At 46.7% G+C, this 21,299-nt stretch overlaps 1 protein-coding gene across 2 annotated transcripts in view; it reads left to right on the forward strand.

Annotated features, from left to right (window-relative positions):
* The window catches only part of LOC112614334 (liver carboxylesterase 1-like), a 29,624-nt gene extending 10,833 nt beyond the window's left edge, over positions 1-18,791 (forward strand). For both annotated transcript variants that reach the window (XM_025370780.1, XM_025370781.1), the window contains exons 5-14: positions 783-936; positions 2,580-2,687; positions 3,379-3,483; positions 6,255-6,293; positions 9,749-9,889; positions 11,788-11,868; positions 12,132-12,279; positions 16,005-16,136; positions 18,116-18,188; positions 18,485-18,791. In XM_025370780.1, the coding sequence (XP_025226565.1) occupies positions 783-936; positions 2,580-2,687; positions 3,379-3,483; positions 6,255-6,293; positions 9,749-9,889; positions 11,788-11,868; positions 12,132-12,279; positions 16,005-16,136; positions 18,116-18,188; positions 18,485-18,665 (1,162 nt within the window). In that variant the 3' untranslated portion in view covers positions 18,666-18,791. The remainder of the gene's footprint in view (positions 1-782; positions 937-2,579; positions 2,688-3,378; positions 3,484-6,254; positions 6,294-9,748; positions 9,890-11,787; positions 11,869-12,131; positions 12,280-16,004; positions 16,137-18,115; positions 18,189-18,484) is intronic.
* The last annotated feature ends 2,508 nt before the right edge of the window (positions 18,792-21,299 follow it).

Raw genomic sequence — 21,299 nt, forward strand, 5'->3', positions numbered from 1 at the left:
TAGGTATATCTCCTAATGCTATCCCTCCCCACACCCCACCCCACAACAGGCCCTGGTGTGTGATGTTCCCCACCCTGTGTCCAAGTGTTCTCAGCTCATTGTTCTCATTGTTCAGTTCCCACCTATGAGTGAGAATATGCGGTGTTTGGTTTTCTGTCCTTGGCTCAGAATGATGGTTTCCAGCTTCATCCATGTCCCTACAAAGGACATGAACTCATAGCTTTTTATGGCAGGATAGTATTCCATGGTGTATATGTGCCACATTTTCTTAATCCAGAGTCTATCACTGACGGACATTTGGGTTGTTTCCAAGTCTTTGCTATTGTGAATAGCGCCGCAATAAACATACGTGTGCATGTGTCTTTACAGCAGAGTGATTTATAATCCTTTGGGTATATACCCATTTGTGGGATGAAGCCCAGCCTGATTCTTTTCTTTTTTTTTTCTTTTTTTTGAGATGGAGTCCTGCTCTGTCGCCCAGGCTGGAGTGCAGTAGCGCTATCTCAGCTCACTGCAAACTCCACCTCCCAAGTTCACGCCATTTTCTTGCCTCAGCCTCCCGAGTGGCTGGGACTACAGGTGCCCACCACCACGACCAACTAATTTTTTGTATTTTTAGTAAAGATGGGTTTTCACCATGTTAACCAGGATGGTCTCGATCTCCTGACATCGTGATTCACCCGCCTTGGCGCTCGTTGAGAGCCCCCAGCCCCATCTCTAGTCCTGAAGGTCCTGCCATGACATCTCTGCTCCCCACCCTCAACCTGTTCTCTTCCTCACAGCACAGGGGATGAACACAGCCGGGGGAACTGGGGCCACCTGGACCAGCTGGCTGCCCTGCGTTGGGTCCAGGACAACATTGCCAGCTTTGGAGGGAACCCAGGCTCTGTGACCATCTTTGGAGAGTCATCGGGAGGAGAAAGTGTCTCTGTTCTTGTGAGTGCTCCTGGCACCAGGCCCAACCCCATGCTTGATGTGATGCTGATGAGACCTCTTAGACACCTGTCAATCCAGCTATGCACACCTCTGCTTACAATACCTGTATTCAGGACCGACCCTACTCACTGTCCAGCATCAGGTGGTGGAAAGCTAAAAACTAAGCTTTCCTTGGCCCCCAGGAATCTGAGCTGAGCTTAATGTCCCAGGGCCCTATGTATCTCCAGTTGCAGCCTGCAATGGTGGCATTCCCCTCTTCTAGCTTGGTTGAGCTCTCTCTCTCTCTCTCTCTTTCTCTCTGTCTCTCTCTCTATCACTCATTTTAATATGAGGATTCACTTCCCTTCTCTTGGGAAGTAGGAATAGGCATAAATTATGAGTAAGGGCAGGCAGAGACAAGAGGTGGGCAGAGGTATTTTTTGGCTCAAAGCCAGATCTACATGTGGAGGGGACATGGACACTGAGCAGGCTGGGGATTCCTCTGTGGTGGTCTGATGACTGGTTAATGCCTAAGAAGGAGGCAACAGTCTCTACGACTGAGAGACCAGGTGAGCTAGGGCAGGCGGGCTAGAGGAAGGAGGTATGGAGCCGGGGATAGGGAGGGATGGGGCAGGGGTTGTGGGACACAGACGCAACCTGGGGGTGTGAGGGGTCCTGCTGGAGTGGGGATTGGGTGCGGGAGAAACTGGGGGAGCTGGGGTGAAAAACCTGATGAGAAGTACCGGGAGCCGTAGGAAGCCTTCCGCTTGCCACAAGGTGGGCAGAGGGTCAGCCCACTACTGGAGTCTTCACTCCTGTGTTGGCTTTGTAGTTGAATACACAGAGGAAAACATTTTTATACTTTTTAAAGTAGAGAAAAAGGAAAAATACAGATAAGCCCGAGAAAGACAAAAGCCATCCACAATCCCATAACCCAGGGATAGTCACTGTGCTCAGTTTGACATGGATTTTTCTAGTCTTCTTTTCCATGACTTTATATCTATCTGTCCATCCATCTATCCATCAATCTACCTATCAATAGGACTATCATCTATTATAAATCTTTGTCTTTTTTATTTATGAAAATACTGTCCTGAATATTGTAATACAACACAAACACTTTACTAAATATTAAATTTTGTCCCTTAATAATATATTTTACAGTTGTACAGTATTCCATGATAAGAATGAAAAACCATTTATTTGCCCAATCTCGTAATATTGGACCCTTGGGTTATGTCCAGTGTGTACCATTGTAAACAGCCGAGGCATCCTTAGAAATCTTTGTGTGCCTCCAGGATCATTTTATAGGATAAGCTCTGAGTAATGGAGATGCTGAATCAGAAGTTGTGGTTAGGAGATGCTAAGCTGCCTTTCCAACACCTTTGTTGGTTAGGCTCGGCTGCCACACACCTCCTGTCATGTCCCTGCCCTGTGCCCTGTCCTGATCCCACTTAGGTTCTCTTGGGTGGGAGGTTCTCTTGGGTGGGAGGTGAGTCTGGCAAGCAGGCCAAGTGAGTGGAGGAGACACCGTGTCCAGTGACCCCCAGGATCTGAGGGGAATGGGCCAGGGCAGAGCTGGGGTGGATGTAGTCCGGAAGAGTGAGTGAGTAACTGACCCCACCCCTGAACATGAACTCTCCTCCCCTCCGTTCTGGTCCCAGATTTTCTCTCCATTGTCCAAGAATCTCTTCCACCGGGCCATTTCTGAGAGTGGTGTGGCCCTCACTCATGCTCTGTTGGAGGACGGTGACATCAAGCCCCTGGCTGAGGTAAGTCCCCCGCTGGACGCCCCCATCCCCTTGGTTCTATGCTCCTGAATCCTCAAGGGTCACTCTTGCCATAGGTTCTAGCTGATATTCTCCTAGAACCACTGAAGCCCCAGCGGCTGAGCAGGAAGGGCAAGGAGACACCCAACCTCTCAGTTTCAGAGTCGGGTAAATGGATGCAGGGCTTGGAAGGGATTTTCCAAGGGCAGCAGGTGATCAGGGCAGAGCTGAGACTCCAGCTTATGGGCCTAGACAGCCAGTACAGTGCCCTGTCTGTGCCTTCACTCCACCTGTGTGCCAGGGCCTGGTACCATGTTGGGCAGTGATGGTGTCTTGTGTCTCTCAGGGTCTGAGTTCTGTAGACCCACTTGTGGGCTATAGACCTGGAGAGGTTCCACACTGAGCGCCTGATAACCAGGGTTGCTTCCTGGGGAATTCACTCATTGATTCATTTGTTCACACAACAAAACTAGGTGAATAAGTGAAGGCAAAAACAAGAGGTGTGCAGAGGTCATTTTGGCTCAAAGCCAGATGTCCATGTAGAGGGGACATGGACACTACATGGCCCTATGTAGTTTCTTCTGCTACCCCAGCCGCTTGTACAAGTCCGGATTGGGATAGAACACGTTTTTCCATATTGATGGGGGGAAGAGACTTCACTCTTGAACTCTATTGTTGCCTGTGATCTTTGCAGAAAATTGCTAACACTGCTGGGTGTCAAACCACCACCTCAGCTGTCATGGTTCAGTGTCTGCGACAGAAGACGGAAGAGGAGCTCTTGGAGACGACATCGAAAATGGTTAAGTTGCCTGCTCCTGTAGCCCAAATCCTGTAAACTTGGTCCCAGACTTCTTCATTTCAGCTGTCCTCTTGCCCTGGGACAGTTACCTGGGACAATTTTTCAAGTCTCTGGAGTCTCAGTATCTAAACGGGGAATCTAATTTGTTCTTTTTTATTGAAAAAATGGCACAAATGTTAAAAAAAAAAAAAAAGTCCGAAAACAACATGAGAAAAACTTGACCAAATTTGACATTTGACCAAAATTTAATATTTTGCCATTCTTGTTTTCAGATGTATTTTTGAGAAACTAAACTGCATATTCCAGGGGGACACCAACATCCTGAATTTGGGGAATGGAGATATTAAGCTCAAAGATTTTCAGAAAGCGGTCACAATTTATTTTCGTTGACTTAAAAACTCTCAGTATTAGACCTGGTAGTGGTCCAGTTTTCTAGATTTTCTGAGACTCTGACTCAGTTGTCATTCTAGGATAGTCATCCACCCACTCAATCATGAATCTATCCACTATGATCTTCTTATGAATCTATCTGTTCACTAATTCATCCAATTCACTGATATCTTTTTATCAATCTAACATCAACTTCTTCACAACTTTTTATCTATTTTCAATCTGTCCACCATTCATGCATCATCCAGCCACCATATATCTTAACTCTATCATCTATTCCTCCAAAATCAACAATCCAGTTATCACCTATCTGTTAGTTTTCACCCATCTATTCATGTATCCATCCAATTCAACTGTACTCCAGGTATTGGCGAACCCATCCATTCCACCATTTATCCACCCATCCATCCATGATAAGTATGTAGGGGCGGGTGTTAGAGGTAGTGAAACAGACATGAAGGGGACATATTCCCCGCTTACAAGGAACTATCCAGAGAGAAACACATTCGTATACTTCGCAGGTTGAGTATGGTGGCAGCACAGAGGGGATGCATTCATTATAGTCATCAGGGATGCTTCACAGGGAAGGTGGAGGAGCCCGGTTTGAGACCAGACAGAGGAATTTGGGAGTTCATGCCCTTAACCCTGATTCCACCTTATCTTTCTTGAGAAATTCAGCTTTGAGATCATTGTGCCCATTTTAAGAGGTAACAAAGACAGATGAATTTTGTAATTGGCTCATGTCACGGTTCCAGTTAGTCAGAGGCAACACTGTGGGACCCAGAACCCACACCTGCAGGTCTAGAATATCTTCTGCCGTTCCTGCTGTCCTCACATATTAGGACTTGGGGATCTTTAGGATTCATGGATGGCTGTGGCAGTCACTCATCACAGGGACGCCCAGCAGGACAAACACCCAGACGACACAGCACCCATTGGGAACTATTCCCTTTGAAGGGGAAGGGTGTGAATTCCAAGCTCAGGAGTTGCCTGGTCTCTCTCCTTGGACCTGAGGCTACTCCTGGGTCTCAGGACCAGCCTCTACCACTGGACTCTGCTTGTGTTTCCATGGGTTGAGTCCAATGTGGTCTTGGAGCTTAAGTCTTGGCTCAGGCTCTAAATGATCAAAGTGTTCAAGGAATTAAAACACACCTGTTTTCTAATGCCTGGAAGGAGGCAAATATTCCAGCAATTCTGCATGTGGCATCAGACAACTCAGCTTAAAAGGAAAAAGTTGGTGACTTTGGGAAAATCCAGCCCTAAGATTCTGGGACATCCTTCTGAGATTTTCTGAGATCTTGTGGAAGTACCTCCATGATTACCCACTGCCTCCAGTACACACAGTGGACACACACATAAACACACACAGAGAGAAACACACACACAGAGACACACACAAACACACACACAGACACACACACACACACCCACACACACACCCCTAGCTAGTGGGACTACAACCCTTAATGGAGAGACCTGCACTGGTTACTTCCTGTGAACAGGTCAGACATGTGAGCTACAGTGCAATGCTACAACGACTGCAATCTTCGTGAACACACACCAAAGAGAAGCATGGGGTAGGGTGAGTTTCAGTGGGTTGTATGAGTCAGAGCTGTGTAATGGGAGATGAGAAAACTCCCCCAAGGTGCCTTGAATGGAAAAAGGAATGTGTTGGAATAGCATCTTCATGTTAACTGAATAACTCAGGAGTTGAGAGCTTCAGGCATTGCTGGATCCAGATGCCCATAGGATGTTATTGAGAATCTACCATTCTCTATCTTTCCTCTTTGCACAACTCTGTGTTGGCTTCATTCTTAGGCGAATATGTCTCCTGGGAAGGTTAAAGACAACCGTGCTCTAGAGTTATATCCTATCTACTTAGAAACTCTTTTTCCAAATAATTCCTGCAAAAGTTCTGTGGTAAACTTTATTGGACTGTCATGGGTGTATGCCTATCCATGCACTAGTATCCGCGATCAGGGAGATGGAGCACCCCAGTTATCTTATAGATACCTGAATTCATGGAGCGATAGGGGAAGAAAGGAGTTCCTGAAAAAGAATGGGGATGTTCTTCCCTGGGGAACAGAAAGGGGAGAGGGATGGGGGATAGGGCAGGCTCCAAAAGCAGGTGTCCTATCCAGAGCTCTAGCAACCCTGGCTCAGAGTCCCTGGCCCATCCTTCCTATGCTGGTGCCCACCCCTCCATTCTACGCCTTCACCCTGTGCTCAGGCCTAGCAGAGCCAGAGTCCTGCCCACTTCCTCTGGGCCCAGCCAGCTCGGCACCAAGAGGGAGAACCTGACACCTCTGTTGCCCCAGTCACCCAGCTCAGTGTTCTCCTGGGAAGCCTCTCACCCACATCCTCTGTCTTTGTCTTCACAGAATTTCTTAACTCTGGACTTACATGGAGACCCCAGAAAGGTAAAGACCTTTTGTTTCTTGATTACAGGTTTTGAGTCTTAGCACCTTTAAGCTCCAATTAACTGTGAGTGAAAGAATCCTCTCTCGGGTAATTATAGTAACTCCTGTGTGATTGATACTGAGGCCCAGAGAGGGGCAGTGACTCACCTGGGTAACAAAGCCAGGAAGACTAGTGGCAGGCCTAGTGCAGGTGGTTTCCATTTAAGTAGCAGGATCCTGGAATGGCTCAGTGAGAAGGTGGCATTTGAGCCAAGCTCTGGAGGAGGCAGGAAGCCAGCTGTCAGGAAACCTGGAGAAGCCTATTCCAGGCAGAGGGAACAGCCACTGCAAAGACCCTGACAGAAGTGGCAGGTCTAGCTGGAGAGGACCGAGTGTGGGGACAGACTTGCTTGAGGGTAAAGAGGTAATGGGAAGTGGGAGAGGGATCATTTAAAGTAGTTGAATTTGGATTCAGAGCAAGGTGGGAAGCCTTTGGAGGTTTTGAACAGAGGAGTCACATGATATTAGATTTCACAAAGGTCTCTGCCCCTGGTGCTCAAATAGACTGTAGGAAAGGGGCAGAGTGGATGCATCTGACCAGCTGGGCAGCCACTGCATTGCCATAATCCAGGCAAGGGCTTCTGGCTGCTTAGGGCTGTAGTAGTGGGGATGGGAGGAGTGGTTGGAGTCTGGATATCTTTGAAGGAATAGCTGAGAGGATTCGCTGATTGACAGGATGCAAGGGGTAAGAAAGGGAGAGGAGTAGAGGATGCCCTGAGTTTTCTGACACAAGCAGGGTCATGCCCACACAGGGCAATCACTTGCAAACTCTGAGTGGACAACAATCACTTGTCATTGTTGCTGATGGCAGTCTTCCCACTTGGCTACCACCCAACTGGGGCAATCCTGTCTCTCTCCTCAACTTTTATCCTCCTGTACTTCACATCCCCTCCCCATTTCCATGTCTCATGGTGCAGCCAGACTGGCCTTCCTTAACAGAGATAGAGCACGTCACCCTCACTTCTTAAAAGCCTGATCTTCCTTATGAGACAAATCCCCTTCCCTCCATGAAGTTAGTCCTTCAAAACACACCTGCATGCGCGCTATGTGCCAGACTGTGCAGAAGGTAGGCTGTGCACCTGTCCCTCTCTCTAGACCCTGCCCCACGGCATCCGTCCAAGCCCAGGACTCTTGGGTATTTCTGGAATTGGCCCTGCACAGAGACACCTGTATTCTTTTGCTCATGCAGTTCCCACTGTTTAGAAATTCTCACTCCTTTCCTCACCTGTCAATATCATTCAGTGCCCAGAGCCCACCGCAGGCGGGCAGCGCCTCCTCCATGTAGCCTGCCTTGCATCTTCCTTTCAGAGGGGCTGCTCTTGCTGGCCTCCCATGGCAGCCCTGCCTGAACTGCACAGCCTCTCAAGGCACCCAGACTTGCACCCCAATCCTGTTCTGCATTGTCAGCCATATTGGGTTAGGATCTGCACCTTGTCCAGCTGGGTCTGGTTCACTTTACAGAACATCTCCCCCAGGCAGCCCGAACTACCTCGTCAGTCATTGGCTTTTGTAGAGCAGACCAAAGGTCCTGGAAGCTATAGGGTCTCAAAGGCTAGGAATTGTCCAGTTCCATCTGATCTCCAGGAGGGAAATACAGCCCATGGGGCGTGGAACTGGGAAGATGGCACAGAGGACTGATGTCTCTGAGAGGGACCCACAGCAACCCTGCTAACAAGTAATACCTAACATTCATTCAGCCCTTCCAGACACCAGGTGCTGTGCTAAGTATTTCACATGTGTTCAGCCATTTAATCCTCACAATAACTCACCTCTTAGATGAGAAAACTGGGGCCCACACAGGTGAAACCCAACCAGTAAGTAGCAGAGCCAGGCTTCAGATGGTGTTAATCTGCTTCCAATGTCCATGCTCCGTTTTTAACACCACTGTGACTAAATATGAAATATAAAAATATAACTGTACCCAGAACCAGCTGCCCTGATGGCAACATGTGAGTCAGGCTCTCTCTAATCTGTGACCATATATAAATTATTTGTCAAAGGTAAAACCTAAAATGGGGATATGGATCAATATACTGTGAGTTCATCATTGATTCTTTTATTCATGATTTTCTCTCTAATAGGGCATCACATCCTAGTCTAGGCTCCTCGAGTGATGAGGGTTCAGTACCTCTTCAAAGCCACCCATGGATCAACATCAGCTCTTATTTAAATACAGATGGATAGCACAATCTCTCCTCATTAATCACAGATTCTGCGTTTATAAATTCACCTGCTTACTAAAATTTCCTTGTAACCCCCAAATCGATACTGGTGGCACTCTCATGGTCACACACAGGCAGGCACAGAGCAGCGGAAACTGGATTTGCATGATGGGCACATTCCATCTAAGATCCGGCGAGGCGACCTTTGTCTTCTTGTTTCATCTCTTATGCTAACAAGTATCCTCTTCGCGGTCTATTTAGTGCCATGTGTTCTGCATTTTTGTGCTTTTTGTGGTGATGTCACTGTTAAGAGTAGCCCCCAAGAGTAGCGCTGCTGTCTGGCATTCCTGAGCTAAGCAGGCTGTGCTGTGCCTTACGGGGAAGACCCCTGTGTGAGACAAGCTTCGGTAGTACTGCTGGCCATGCATTCAGTATTGAAAAATCTGCAAAACTGCACATCCAGGAAAGAAGGAGGAAATTGGCCAGTTCATACGTGAGGCTGTGATGGGAAGTGCTAAAGTAACACCTACTGTGTGTGATGGAGATGTGGAAAGATGGAAAAGCAACTACATTGGGAGATTCATGAGATGATGAAGGAATTTTTAAAAAGCAGGGTGGACAGCACTGTTGTGAAGTAGAAAACTAAGGAAATTTGAAGTCATGTTACCCAGGGTCACAAAAATGGGAAAGGCTTTCCAGCTGGTGTTTTATTAAAAACAATCCTACTTATAATTCACTCTTTGTAAGACTTATATATTATGTAAAGTGTCTTTCAACAGAAAACCACACATAAAGGAAGGTTGATGAAAATATTGTGACCAGAGGTTTGCAAGAATCTAACCCAGTATTTCCCCTTTGAGTGATGACTCTTTATTCTCTAATTCAGCACTCATGGGAGTTTTATCGGAAGCAACTGCCGGGACTACCGAAAATCAACTATGGACAGAGAGAGGGAAATGCCTGCGCTTCCAATTGAAATACATAGACATGTAATTTTATATAGATAATACATGTATTTCAGTCTGAGTGAAGATTTCTTCCTCTCCTAATCATCTGACCAGTGTCAGCCTCTGCCTGAAGTTCTACCCTTGAGCCACACACCTACCCTCCTTAGTTAGGACCCTGAGTGTGTGTAGCCATGGCCTATGGTCACGCCGGTCTGGGGTGCGGGTCTCACCCTCAGACAGGCAGAGTTGGGGACATGAGTGTGACCTTGGGTGAAAATCACAGGCGCTGTGCTGCTCTCTCCCCCAGAGTTACCCCCACACGCCCACCGTGATTGATGGAGTGGTGCTGCCAAAAACACCTGAGGAGCTTCAAGCTGAAAGGAAGTTCCTCACTGTCCCCTACATTGTCGGAATTAACAAGAAGGAATTTGGCTGGTTTCTTCCAACGGTGAGAAGGCACAGGCCTCTTGGAGGGACTCACCCACCCAAATCAGCCCTCCTGTCTCTGGTCCCAGGAATGCTTCCCTCTCCAAGCACCACTCTGAGTCCTGGGCAGCTGTTCCCTTCAGCAGGAGTTACCACTTCCATGGAAACCTTCCCCAGGAGGGGACAGTTGTCACTGGGGTTTCAGGACTCTGGGATCCTCTCTCCCCAGACTCTCTGATTGTCTTCCTATTGAAGAATCCTGAAGTGTCTGTGCTAGGAGGGCCAGTAAAGAAAATAACTGTGCAGATGGGAAAACTGAGGGAGCCTAGGAGGGGGAAGGAGCTGAGGAGTCTGGAGAGGCAGTCAGGGGCTTTCTGGCTTCCCACCTCGGGCTGGGTATGCATAGTTCCCCCATAAATCACTCGTGGTCTTCATCACCTCATTGAAAAGATCCAAAGAAAGTGGCTTCTTTTGATCTACCATTGACTTCTAGTGTACAGTAGATACCAGTGTCTACTTGAGAGATGACGGACAGAGGAGGGTGAGAATGGAAAAGTTACCTAATCAGGTGCTATGCTCAATACCTGGTGACAAAATAATCCATACAGCAAACTCCAGAGACCCAATTTACCCATGTAACAAACCTGCACATGTACCCCCAAATCTAAAATAAAAGTTGGGGGAAAAAATGAAAAAAAAAAAAGATTGACTTCTAAAAGCAAAAATAGTGTTCTCCTTCCAGTCGAGGACACACAAAACTGACCATGATTAAAGCAGTAGGACAGAATTTATTCGGTAACATGATTGCACAGGGAAAGAAGAGTCCAGTATGGATTGGACTCAAATCCCCAAAACTAACCCCTGGTGCTGTTTTAAAGGCTGAGCGTGCTAAGGGAAAGGCACTGTGGGTTGTGGAGAGGGTCTTGGTCCATGTGACTAGACCACCTGGATGTCTTCATCCTGGCTCACCTGGGGCAGAAACAAACTTCTCTTATCTTCAGGACAGGAAGCCATGCGTTAGACTGCAGGAAGCTTCCATTGAAGTCAGCCTCTACTCTTTCCACAGGCACTGGGAAGATCAGGAGTGAGCTCCCTGAATGCTTGCATTGCAAAGAGAAGGCTCTCAGGTCCTCAGGGAAACAGGGTTGGGTGGTAGATTCACATCCCAAAGGGCAGAGAAAGTGTTTATCATTTCAGGCTTCTAGAGTAACTGCTCTAGTTGGGTTCAGGGGCGTGTCAGCTTCTCTCTAGGTTTTGGCTGGTGCACAGTAAATTGTCTTGACAGGGCTGAGCCTTCCCAGGCAGGTATGTTAAGAATACTGGGGTCATTCTAGGGACACAGCCTTAAGCTGCCAGAAGCAATGCTAGAATTTGGTCATCTCTGAGTGCAGAGGTTTGGGCAGAGTTGTTTTATGAGAAGAGATATGAAGTTCACCCCTCAGAAGGATTTCAGAGGTTCTACCAGAGACCAAAGCTATGAAGGCAGGATCTAAGGCTTTCAGTGTCATCTGTGACACGTGGTAGTACTTGGGACGTCTATGTCCTCTTCCCAGAGCCCTGTATTCCACACTGGCCTGGCAGACACCTTGCCTCTCCATATCACTGACCACTGTGGGGATCCCAACCTGAGACACACACATGCACACACACACACACAGACACACACACACAGACTGCAAAACAATGCTACAACTTCTCCAATTTGGTTTTTTTTTTTTTTTTTTGTAATTTTTGTGATGCTTGAGTTTCTGGATATAAGCCCATTTGATTCATTGATTCTGCCCATTTCAGTAAAAACTCATGCCCTTAGAAACCCCCAAAATTAGAGGACTTTCAGTCTGCATTGGTTTGGTTGGTTGGTCAGTTTGATTCTCCTCATTAATTCCCAATGATTCATAAATGCTTAATTTTTTTTAACAGTTGATGGGCTATCCACTCTCCGAAGGGAAACTGGACCAGAAGACAGCCATGTCACTCTTGTGGAAGTCCTATCCCCTTGTTGTAAGAGTCTAGGAATCATGGGAATTGGCTGAGACCCAGAGAAGGACAAGGACTTGCCCAAATCATAGAGCAATTAAATGGCAAAAAGAAGACTGGGGCCTCAGGGTTTCACCCATCTTTCCACCTTCCCCACTTCACTTTCCATCCTAGGGGGGAGTTGCACAGGGCTCGCAAGGTTCACCATTGAGGCAGGCCTTCCTGGTGGGCTGGAGAAACTGCATCGCTCACCACGGGGTGGTGGTCACTTTGTTGATCTATTTTAGCACATTCCTAAGGAACTGATTCCAGAAGCCACTGAGAAGTACTTAGGAGGAACAGAAGACCCTGTCAAAAAGAAAGACCTGTTCCTGGACTTAATGGGGGATGTAATGTTCGGTGTCCCATCTGTGATTGTGGCCCGGCACCACAGAGGTGAGTCCCAGAGGTCGAACAGGGGAGGGACATGGACCCCACCAGCTTCTGTGTCTGACTCACCTGCCTCCCAGCGTAGACAGTCGTGGAAACAGCCGAGGGTCAGGCCTCAAAGGCTGATTCCATATGGCGTGGAGTGAGGTGATGTCTTATTTTGGTTTGTGCCAGTAGCAGATTGTGAGAAGAAAAATCCAGAGGCAAGTGGTTTTTTAAAGTGATGATCCCAGATAACAGCAATCGGGATGTGAGGAAGTGAGAGAGGAAAGAGATGGAATCCAATCCATGATGCATTGCCAAGAGAATATCCGCTGTGGACAACTGGAGCTGGGAAACTCAAGGAAACACGGAGAATACAGCGCTCAGGGGCATCCCATCTGAGTGGCAAGTGGCAAGGGAGCTGGGGTATTTATCCACCAGCTTCCACTTGTCATTGGTTAAAGGCTCTTGCAAGGAGTTGTTTATTGCCTGTGACTTTGACCTGCTGCACACAAGGGCAGAGTAGTCTCTTGTGACCAGACAAAGGCCTCAGGCTGGCCCTACAGATGCTGGAGGTGGAAGTCAGGCTAGCATGCCCAGGAAGAGGGAATATGGGTGAGACACTGACAGCATCTGCTGCAAGGGCTCCATGCCTGGTGTTATCACATAGGGCTGCTGTAGGACAAATATTGAAAGATGAGTTGTGGAAGGTTTTTAAGGTCCAAGCCGGCTGCAAGAAAGTTTGTTAAGTATTGGAGCTGGGGGAAGACTGGGAGCACTGCATGGGATCCAAAGGATTGTCAAGGACCAAGAAGACCAAAAGGAAGAGCTGTGGCAGGTGTCGGGGAGGTGGTCTGAAGAATGGCAATGTCTGAGACTGGCTTTTGTCTATCTCGGTGTGTGCAGTAATGGGCAAGCACAGGGCCAGGGCAGGGTCTATGCAGGACCTTCTACCACTGACCCAAGGCTGTGTGGGTGGGGCGTGAGGTTAGGGATGCATGGGCTCACTAGAGAGGAGTGTCCTCTCCTGGGTGCAAACTAGAGGAGGCTCACAGGACTCCTCTTTTTCTTTCAGCTGTCATTCACCTAGTCTGCAAGCCAGGAAATGTCCTCTCTCTAACCATGCTGGAAGGATTTTTAAATGCAGAACTTCATAAGCATGATAAAAACTAACTAAGGCTGATCTAGCAGGTGCCCATACACTCCTTTGCACAGGAAGGGGCAGGTGTTCGTAACTCTCACTTGGCTTTGCCCCATGCTCTGCGTCTGATCTATAAATAGTGTTCCCATCTCCATCTTCTGATGGTTTGAGCAATACTGAGCCTCTGTTTTTCATCTGATTTCCCATGACTTTGAGTTCAGGGTTGTTTTTATTTTTCCAGGAAGACACATATTTTATCAACTTTCCCTTATTGTCGTGTCTCACTCTTTTTGATAAAAACAATACTTCTGAATATAAAGTTAATATGATAAAGTTAATATGCAGAAAGTTTCAAAAATATGGAAATCCATAAAGAAGAAACTAGATATCACTCCTAATTCCCCCACCTGGAGGCAAGTGGTGTACATTTTTTTTGTGCTTTCTTCTAAATATTTTTCATGTCCTATATACTTTAAAAATCAATTTTCTATTTTGCTTTTGTTCATAGAACAGTATGTTGTGAGGATTTTCTGAAGGTTGATAAAAGCTCATCAAACCATTCTTTATTGCATGAAATGGCTGTATTAAACAGCCTTTAATATTCCTATCCTATTAGATGTTTAGCCTGGCTGCTCACATTCTGATGCTACAATAAGACTGAGCTCAGCCTGATGTTTATAAATCTCCAACCACATGTCTAATAATTTTCCTAGCATTATTTTTAGAAGTGAATAACTAGGCTGGACCTTAGAAATATTTTAGAACTCTTGGCAAATAATGCAAATTTGCATTCCAGAATTAAGAATGTGAATTTCTTAATTTCCTTTCTCATTTGGGATACTAAGATTAAAAGTTAATGCTGCCAATTTTCCCCACCAAAAAGAAGCACATCACCCATCCTGTTTTCATTTGCATGTCTTTCATGACACGTCTTTCATTGTCTCTGCTTCTCTTATTGTGCCTATTTGTCACTGCGCAAAACTGTGCCCTACTTTCCTCTCAAGACTTGTGTTGTGACTCTAGGAATTGTATGAATATCAATGGCTTTAGCCAAAAAGGTTTTACAAAGTACGTTTTGGGCAGCATGCTGCCTATAATAAGTTCTCTCATTCCCCAAAGCTCTTTCTTCTATGGTTGGTGCTGAGTTCCTTTGGAAAATTTTTGAGGGCAAAGGCAAGGTCAAACCCTCCTTTTAGCAAGTTTTGCTTGACATTGAAGTAGCCATTTAACAGGTGGATTACACAGCCACAGAAGGATGGCATCTTCACAAGCGCGTTTCCTGCTGAGCCGAGGGTGCAGTGAAGGAGGCTGACGAAGACTAGTGAATAAATTCTTCTTCATTCTCACATTGAACTGACATGTGCGGGTGGGGCATGAGGTTAGGGATGCGTGAGCTCCCATTGTTAAATCCTTTTGTGGATAAATATTTAAGGATGTTAAGAAATGATGGCTGGAGGTGGTGGCTCATGCCTACACTCTCAGCACTTTGGGAGGCTGAGGTGGGAGGATTGTGAGAGCCTAGGATTTCAAGATCAGCCTGGGCAACATACTGAGACCCTGTCTCTACAAAAAAATTGTTTTTAAAATGGGATGATAGTATATTACAAAATAACACATGTAATATCATCCCAAGTTTATATACATAAAAAAGATATGCTAAAATAAAAAAAGAAGTGTTCTTTGTGGTAGAGTTATGAGTGAAGTTTTAAATCCGATTTTTAAAATGGATTTTCAAACTGATTTTTAAATTAAGTAAGAGGTGAAAAATGCAAAGTGCTGAGGCACAGGACCGGGTGGCCCATAAGGTAGCCCTGAAGGGGCAGCGATGTGTGGTTCCAGTGAGCCAATCCCTGTGAACCTGGCATCTTCTTGGGGCTGGGACAGGAGAGTTTCGTTGCTGGGATAGGAGGGCAGAGCAGAAGGAGAGAGGGCAGGGGAGAGGCAAGGTCACCCTTGCTCAGCCCCTTCTTTTCTCTGCCGGGACTTTAATGCCTTAACACCCTAACACTCCCAGGCCAGGCAGGCAGCAAGACACATGGGGACAGTGAGATATAAAGCAGTGAGCGCCACAGATTCCTGAGACACAAGAGGCAGATTGTTCCTTCTCTGCATATGTTTGTATGTAAATAGCCTCACATTCGGACAAGAAACTTGGATTTGCTTCAGTCTTCTCAGGATGGGTGAGAGAAACACTGAAATGCTTGGAAACACTTGGAAAATGTACAAGTGAATGAATGTGAGACTGTTATCAATGAAGTACATCCAGTGTAACCAGATGTAGAGAGATTGTCTTGTGAGAGAATGCACCAGCAGACAAAGGGGTTTATGAGGCTGAGTCAGTGTCCCTGCACTGGCAGTTATTTTAAATGAATTGACCCAGGGTCTCTACATTCGTTCATTAAAGATTTGTTCATTGAACAAATATCTGGCTCAAATTTCGGTTCTACCTCAGCCAGCTATGCAGCCTGGAGCACGTCACTGAGCTTTCCTGTGACTTTGTTTCTCTACTGTGCTGACAGCACGAGGTTTCCTGCAGAGCTGGAGACCTTGGTAGCCTCCAGGTGTGTGTCTGGTAACATGAACTGTGCATGAATCCTTGTCTTCTCAGATGCTGGAGCGCCCACCTACATGTATGAGTTTCAGTATCGTCCAAGCTTCTCATCAGACATGAAACCCAAGACGGTGATAGGAGACCACGGAGACGAGCTCTTCTCTGTCCTTGGGGCCCCATTTTTAAAAGGTAATGGCTCCTTGCTGTCCGTGAGCTTGGAGTTAGGAGACCTGGGTTCCAGTGTTGGTGTGGTGGGCTTCAGCAAGTTTCTCCTCTCCTGGTCTTAGTCTCCTGATTCTCTATAACAGGGTTGAACGTCATTGGGTAGTCCCTGGGCTTCCTCCCGCTCTAACACATGTGCGGGGGGATGTGTCTTCATGTGACCTCTGCACAGACACTCAGAATCCTGGGCTGTGTCATCAACAAGACAGGTGTGGGGTGGTCTCCCGCAGGATTCACTATGACGGGGTTTAATGTCATTGGGTTGTCCCCCAGGTTCTGCCTGCTCTAACACACCTGAGGGAGGATGTGTATTCAGGTGGCCTCTTCACAGACACTCAGAATCCTGGGCTGTGTCATCAAGATAGGTGGTGGGACACATGCAGGGCCCTGCTCTAGGTTGAGAAGCCACCGATCAATTTCCCTCTCCCAGGAGTGCTGAGAATGTGACTGAGGGTGAGGTTAGAATTGGTGTTAACCCTGAGTCAGGTCTAATGTGTGTCTGTTTGTCTTTCTGTCTGTCTCTAACAAAAACTCATAAGCCTTTAAATTTAATATATTTAATAATTGTTAATTTTAAATCGTAGGATGTATGAATTTGGAATAGGAGAGGAAACTGTATTTTTGATATGCCTTATAGCTAGCAAGGTGGCCATCCCACAGGCTGGGAAGGTACCTCTGGCCAAGCCCAGACACAGGTTCATCAAACGAGGTGGGATTGCGTACGAGCTTTACGTAAATGGATTGATTAAACATACGTGTTCAACAGGTTACAGGGGGAGCAATGGATATTCATGAAAATAGTCCTGACATATGTGTATTAAACAAACATGCAAGTAACGTGGCCCATGTTCACCTGGTAATGGAGACTTAATATTATATTACGATTAGGGCTTATAAGTCCAAAGGTCTTCTCAGGACACAAAGCCCAGCAAGTGAGCAGACTCTGTACACTGGCCAGGTCCAGTGCGTGGTTGGTGATGTTCTTATCTGGAGAAAGTTACTGAAATCAGTCTCTTATGCAATCAAAGCCATAGTTAAGGCTGGCAGGTCAGGGTTCCGTTCATCCGTGTCTCCAAGCTGCAGCCATTGTAATTGTTTTCACTTTGCTTAACTCCAGGCAATGCTGGTTTAGCTGCTAGAGAAAAAGAAGCACCTTGCAGCAGTGAGAACAGAGTGGATTCTTTAAGGGTAGAGATGCAGGCCTGAACATTTGCCCGGCATGGTCTTAGATCTTTTTTTAATTTGGTGTCTTATTGCCACAAAGAGTGTGTTCTGTCAGAATGATGACCTTTATTTTATTGCTGATGTTGGCCCAGTGGTGTCTAAACCACAAAAGGGAAGGGATATTATGAGGTGTGTCTGACCGCCTATCTGTTTCCAGGCAGGAACCCAGTTTAGGGCTTTTCTGGGCTCCCCTTAGACCAGAGAGGGTCAGTTCAGTGAGTTGAGGGTGTTAGGATTTTATTTTTAGTTTATATATAATATAAACACAATATTTAAAAAAATCCTTTCACAATGTCTTCTAAGCCTTAACTCTCAGCTGTTGTAGATCACATGGGACTCACCCCATGGCCACTCAGGATGCACTAGCTCCGCTTGGCATGTCCCAATTATACACCCTTAGGAGCCTTGAGCTCTGCTATATTTCAGAATATGAATTGTGGATGTGTGCAGGAGAGGGAGAAAAGACACAAGAGAGAGCAACCCTGGGAGGTGGGACAAGCACACAGAATGATGCATGCCCATTGCTGAGCCCTAGGTCAGCCATGCTCAATAGAAAAGTACACACAAATCCACCAGGCTCTTCTAAAATTGCAGACCTCAGCTCAGTGGGTGTGGAGCATTCGCCAAGACTGTGTTTCTAGCAGGTTCGCATGTGATGTTGATGCTGCAGGTGTGCGGATCACACTTTGAGTCACAAAGGCTTTTTTTCTTCTTCCCCACAGAGGGTGCCTCAGAAGAGGAGATCAGACTCAGCAAGATGATGATGAAATTCTGGGCCAACTTTGCTCGCAGTGGGTGAGGCTCTTGGCAAAGATGGAGCAGGGCTGGTGAGGATCAGGGGCAGGGCATGCCTATTGGGAAGGGGCAGCTTCTAAGGTTCTAGTGATCAATCTCCTGACCCTGTGACCATAGCACTCTGACAATGAGAGCTCTCTACAAATGGAGAGGCCACTCCCAGAGATAGTCAGCTCCCCATCTCTGGAAATATACAAGCCTCTTGACAGAGATAACTTGGGCATCCGCGCACATCTCAGAAAACTGTTGGGAACACACAGCAGCTTTGGGGCAATTCTATTTGATTCTGTTTCCAGAAACCCCAATGGGGAAGGGCTGCCCCACTGGCCAGAGTACAACCAGAAGGAAGGGTACCTGCAGATTGGTGCCAACACCCAGGTGGCCCAGAAGCTGAAGGACAAGGAAGTGGTTTTCTGGACCAACCTTTTTAAGAAGGCAGCGGAGCAGCCACCCCAGACAGAAGACATTGAGCTGTGAATGGAAGGTCCATCCAGCCTCGGGAGCCTGCAGGAGCAAAGACTGGGGTCTTTTGCGAAAGGGATTGCAGGTTCAGAAGGCATCTTACCGTGGCTGGGGAATTGCCTGGTGGTGGGGGGCAGGGGGCAGGGGGCAGAGTTCATGAGGGAGCAAGTTTTTTATTTGTGACCTCAGCTTTGGCAATAAAAGATCTTTCGATAGCTAAATCAGTGCTTATGTCTTGTATTGAAGATTAATCCATCCTCCTCAGAGACAGGAAAGTGATGAAAGAGGCAGTATGAGAAGGAAGTTGGCTTTGCTAGAGATTGCCTGGCCTCAGGACGAGCAGAGACCAGAGGGCTGGGCCATGGACAGTGCTCAGGGGAGCTCTGGACCTGCTGGGTGTTTCTGGGCCCCCAACAATTTCCAACAATAGGATTTGGGATTGCCAGAGTGCAGCATCCCTATCCTCCATTTGGAGCTGCCTATGGAAATGGAAGTGGCCCAGGCTGAGAATTTGCCTGGATCAGGGAAGAGACAGAGGTGCCGAGGTAATCCCTTGCCACTGTTGGATGGCCTTTATTGATTCTTGCACAGGTCTGCAACACCTTCCTCAGTATGTACACTAGCCTCCTAGACCCCTCCCTGAGGTTGTCTCATTCAACAGCTAAACTCCCTCTGTAATCCAGACCACTTCTGCTACGGGCAGTGACCACCTTGGAGTAAGTCTCCAGAGGGTCATCCTAATACTGTGTCTTTCAGAATCTCAGGGGTGATTTCTGGATTCTGCTAGAATGTAGAAAGCTCTAAAGAGTGTCACTCCTGCCTTATCAACAAGAGAAAGCTGCGTTGTCCTCAAAATCATAACTTTTCCTGCACCAAATAGCTGAAGTTGCAAGGCACATGATTACCCTGAAATCAATGGGAAGACAAGCACTTGGGGGAGTGGTGGGATTTGAACACTGCATTACCTCTCACCTGCAGGCAGGAGACAGGGTAACCATAATGAGCAGAAATACTCTGAATTTTAATAAGTGCTGAAGGCCAAGTGCGGGCCACTGTGAGAGTATAAAATCTCTGGGAACCATGGACCCAAGGAGGAGTTGACTCCATTCACAGACTCTACCCAATGGACATCTATCGGGAGCCCATGAGAAAGACTGGATAGATAGAAAGAATGGAGAGGGCCAGGCACGGTGACTCACGCCTGTAATCCCAGTACTTTGGGAGGCCAAGGCGGGCAGATGACGAGGTCAGGAGATCGAGACCATCGTGGCTAACATGGTGAAACCCTCTCTCTACTAAAAATGTAAAAAATTAGCCGGGCGTGGTGGCGGGCACCTGTAGTCCCAGCTACTTGGGAGGCTGAGGCAGAAGAATGGTGTGAACCCAGGAAAAGGAGCTTGCAGTGATGGAAATAATGCCACTGCACTCCAGCCTGGGTGACAGAGGGAGACTCCGTCTGAAAAAAAAGAAAAAAGAAAAAAGAAAAAAGAAATTTCCCCCAGAGCAGAGCTGCAGGGGAGGGTGGGAAGCTGGCTCAGGCCCTGCACCTAGGTAGCTGCCCCACCTGGTGCTGCCCTGGGTAACCCACCTACTAAATGAAACTCCCTTCCCCAAGCAGGGACAGATTCCACTCATTCCTGCCCCATGTGCTCTGCTAAAAATTTCTATCAATAATGTGCCTCATTATTCCTTGGGACGGGAAGGACTGGGGAGAAAAAAACCTCACCATGATTGTGTCAAAATACAAGGGAATTCATTGCAAAAAGCTTGCTGTGCTCCACGAATGGGGTGGAGCTCAAGTCTGAAATTACAGGACGGCTACGAAGGCGGATGGCCAGCCACAGCGTGGCGGAAGTGTAACCCTGAGCAGTGGTGGCAAGGGGGCCAGCCCACGGGCAGCAGGGCTGGTGTTGGCAAGGTTGCTGGAGCATATCACGGGTGCCTGGAGGACAGCTTTTCTACCTTGACCTGTAGGAAACAGACTTCTCTCTTTATAGGAAGATAATGCCATAAAATGTCTGTCTGTCTGTCTGTCTATCTATCTATCTATCTATCTATCTATCTATCTATCTATCTATCATCTTTCTACCAATTATCTATCTATCATCTATCTATCTATTATCTATCTAATCTATTTATTTCATTAATTACATTTATTTATGTAATTGTGTTTCAAGCTCTGTTTACCTCCTGAACTTTTCATGTGAGAGACCACATTTATTCAACATATGCTTTAGGTAAGTTTCATTTGGATTTCTCTTAGTACATACAATAGAATCCTGATTAAAATCACTGCTGCATTTGAGCATTTATATTCTATCCTGTAACTATAATTTATATGATCACCAGTAATTTTATCTGTATCAATCTTGTCTCCTGTATCAGATAACAGGTTCTTAAAGTCTGGTACAAACATTTAAGTTTTTTATTGAATAAAACATACATTTAAGAAATATATATATACACACACACATATACACATTCACACAAACACATACACGCTATGTATATATTACGACTTGGTAATTTCACTAACTGATAACACTGTGTAATTAGGACCCAGATCAAGAGACAATATTACCAGCATACCAGAAGCCATATGGAGCTCAATTCCAGGCCCTGCTCACTTCCCCCTCCTTGCCTATCTGC

The sequence above is a fragment of the Theropithecus gelada genome, chromosome 20 (assembly GCF_003255815.1).
Source record: "Theropithecus gelada isolate Dixy chromosome 20, Tgel_1.0, whole genome shotgun sequence".
NCBI lineage: Eukaryota > Metazoa > Chordata > Mammalia > Primates > Cercopithecidae > Theropithecus > Theropithecus gelada.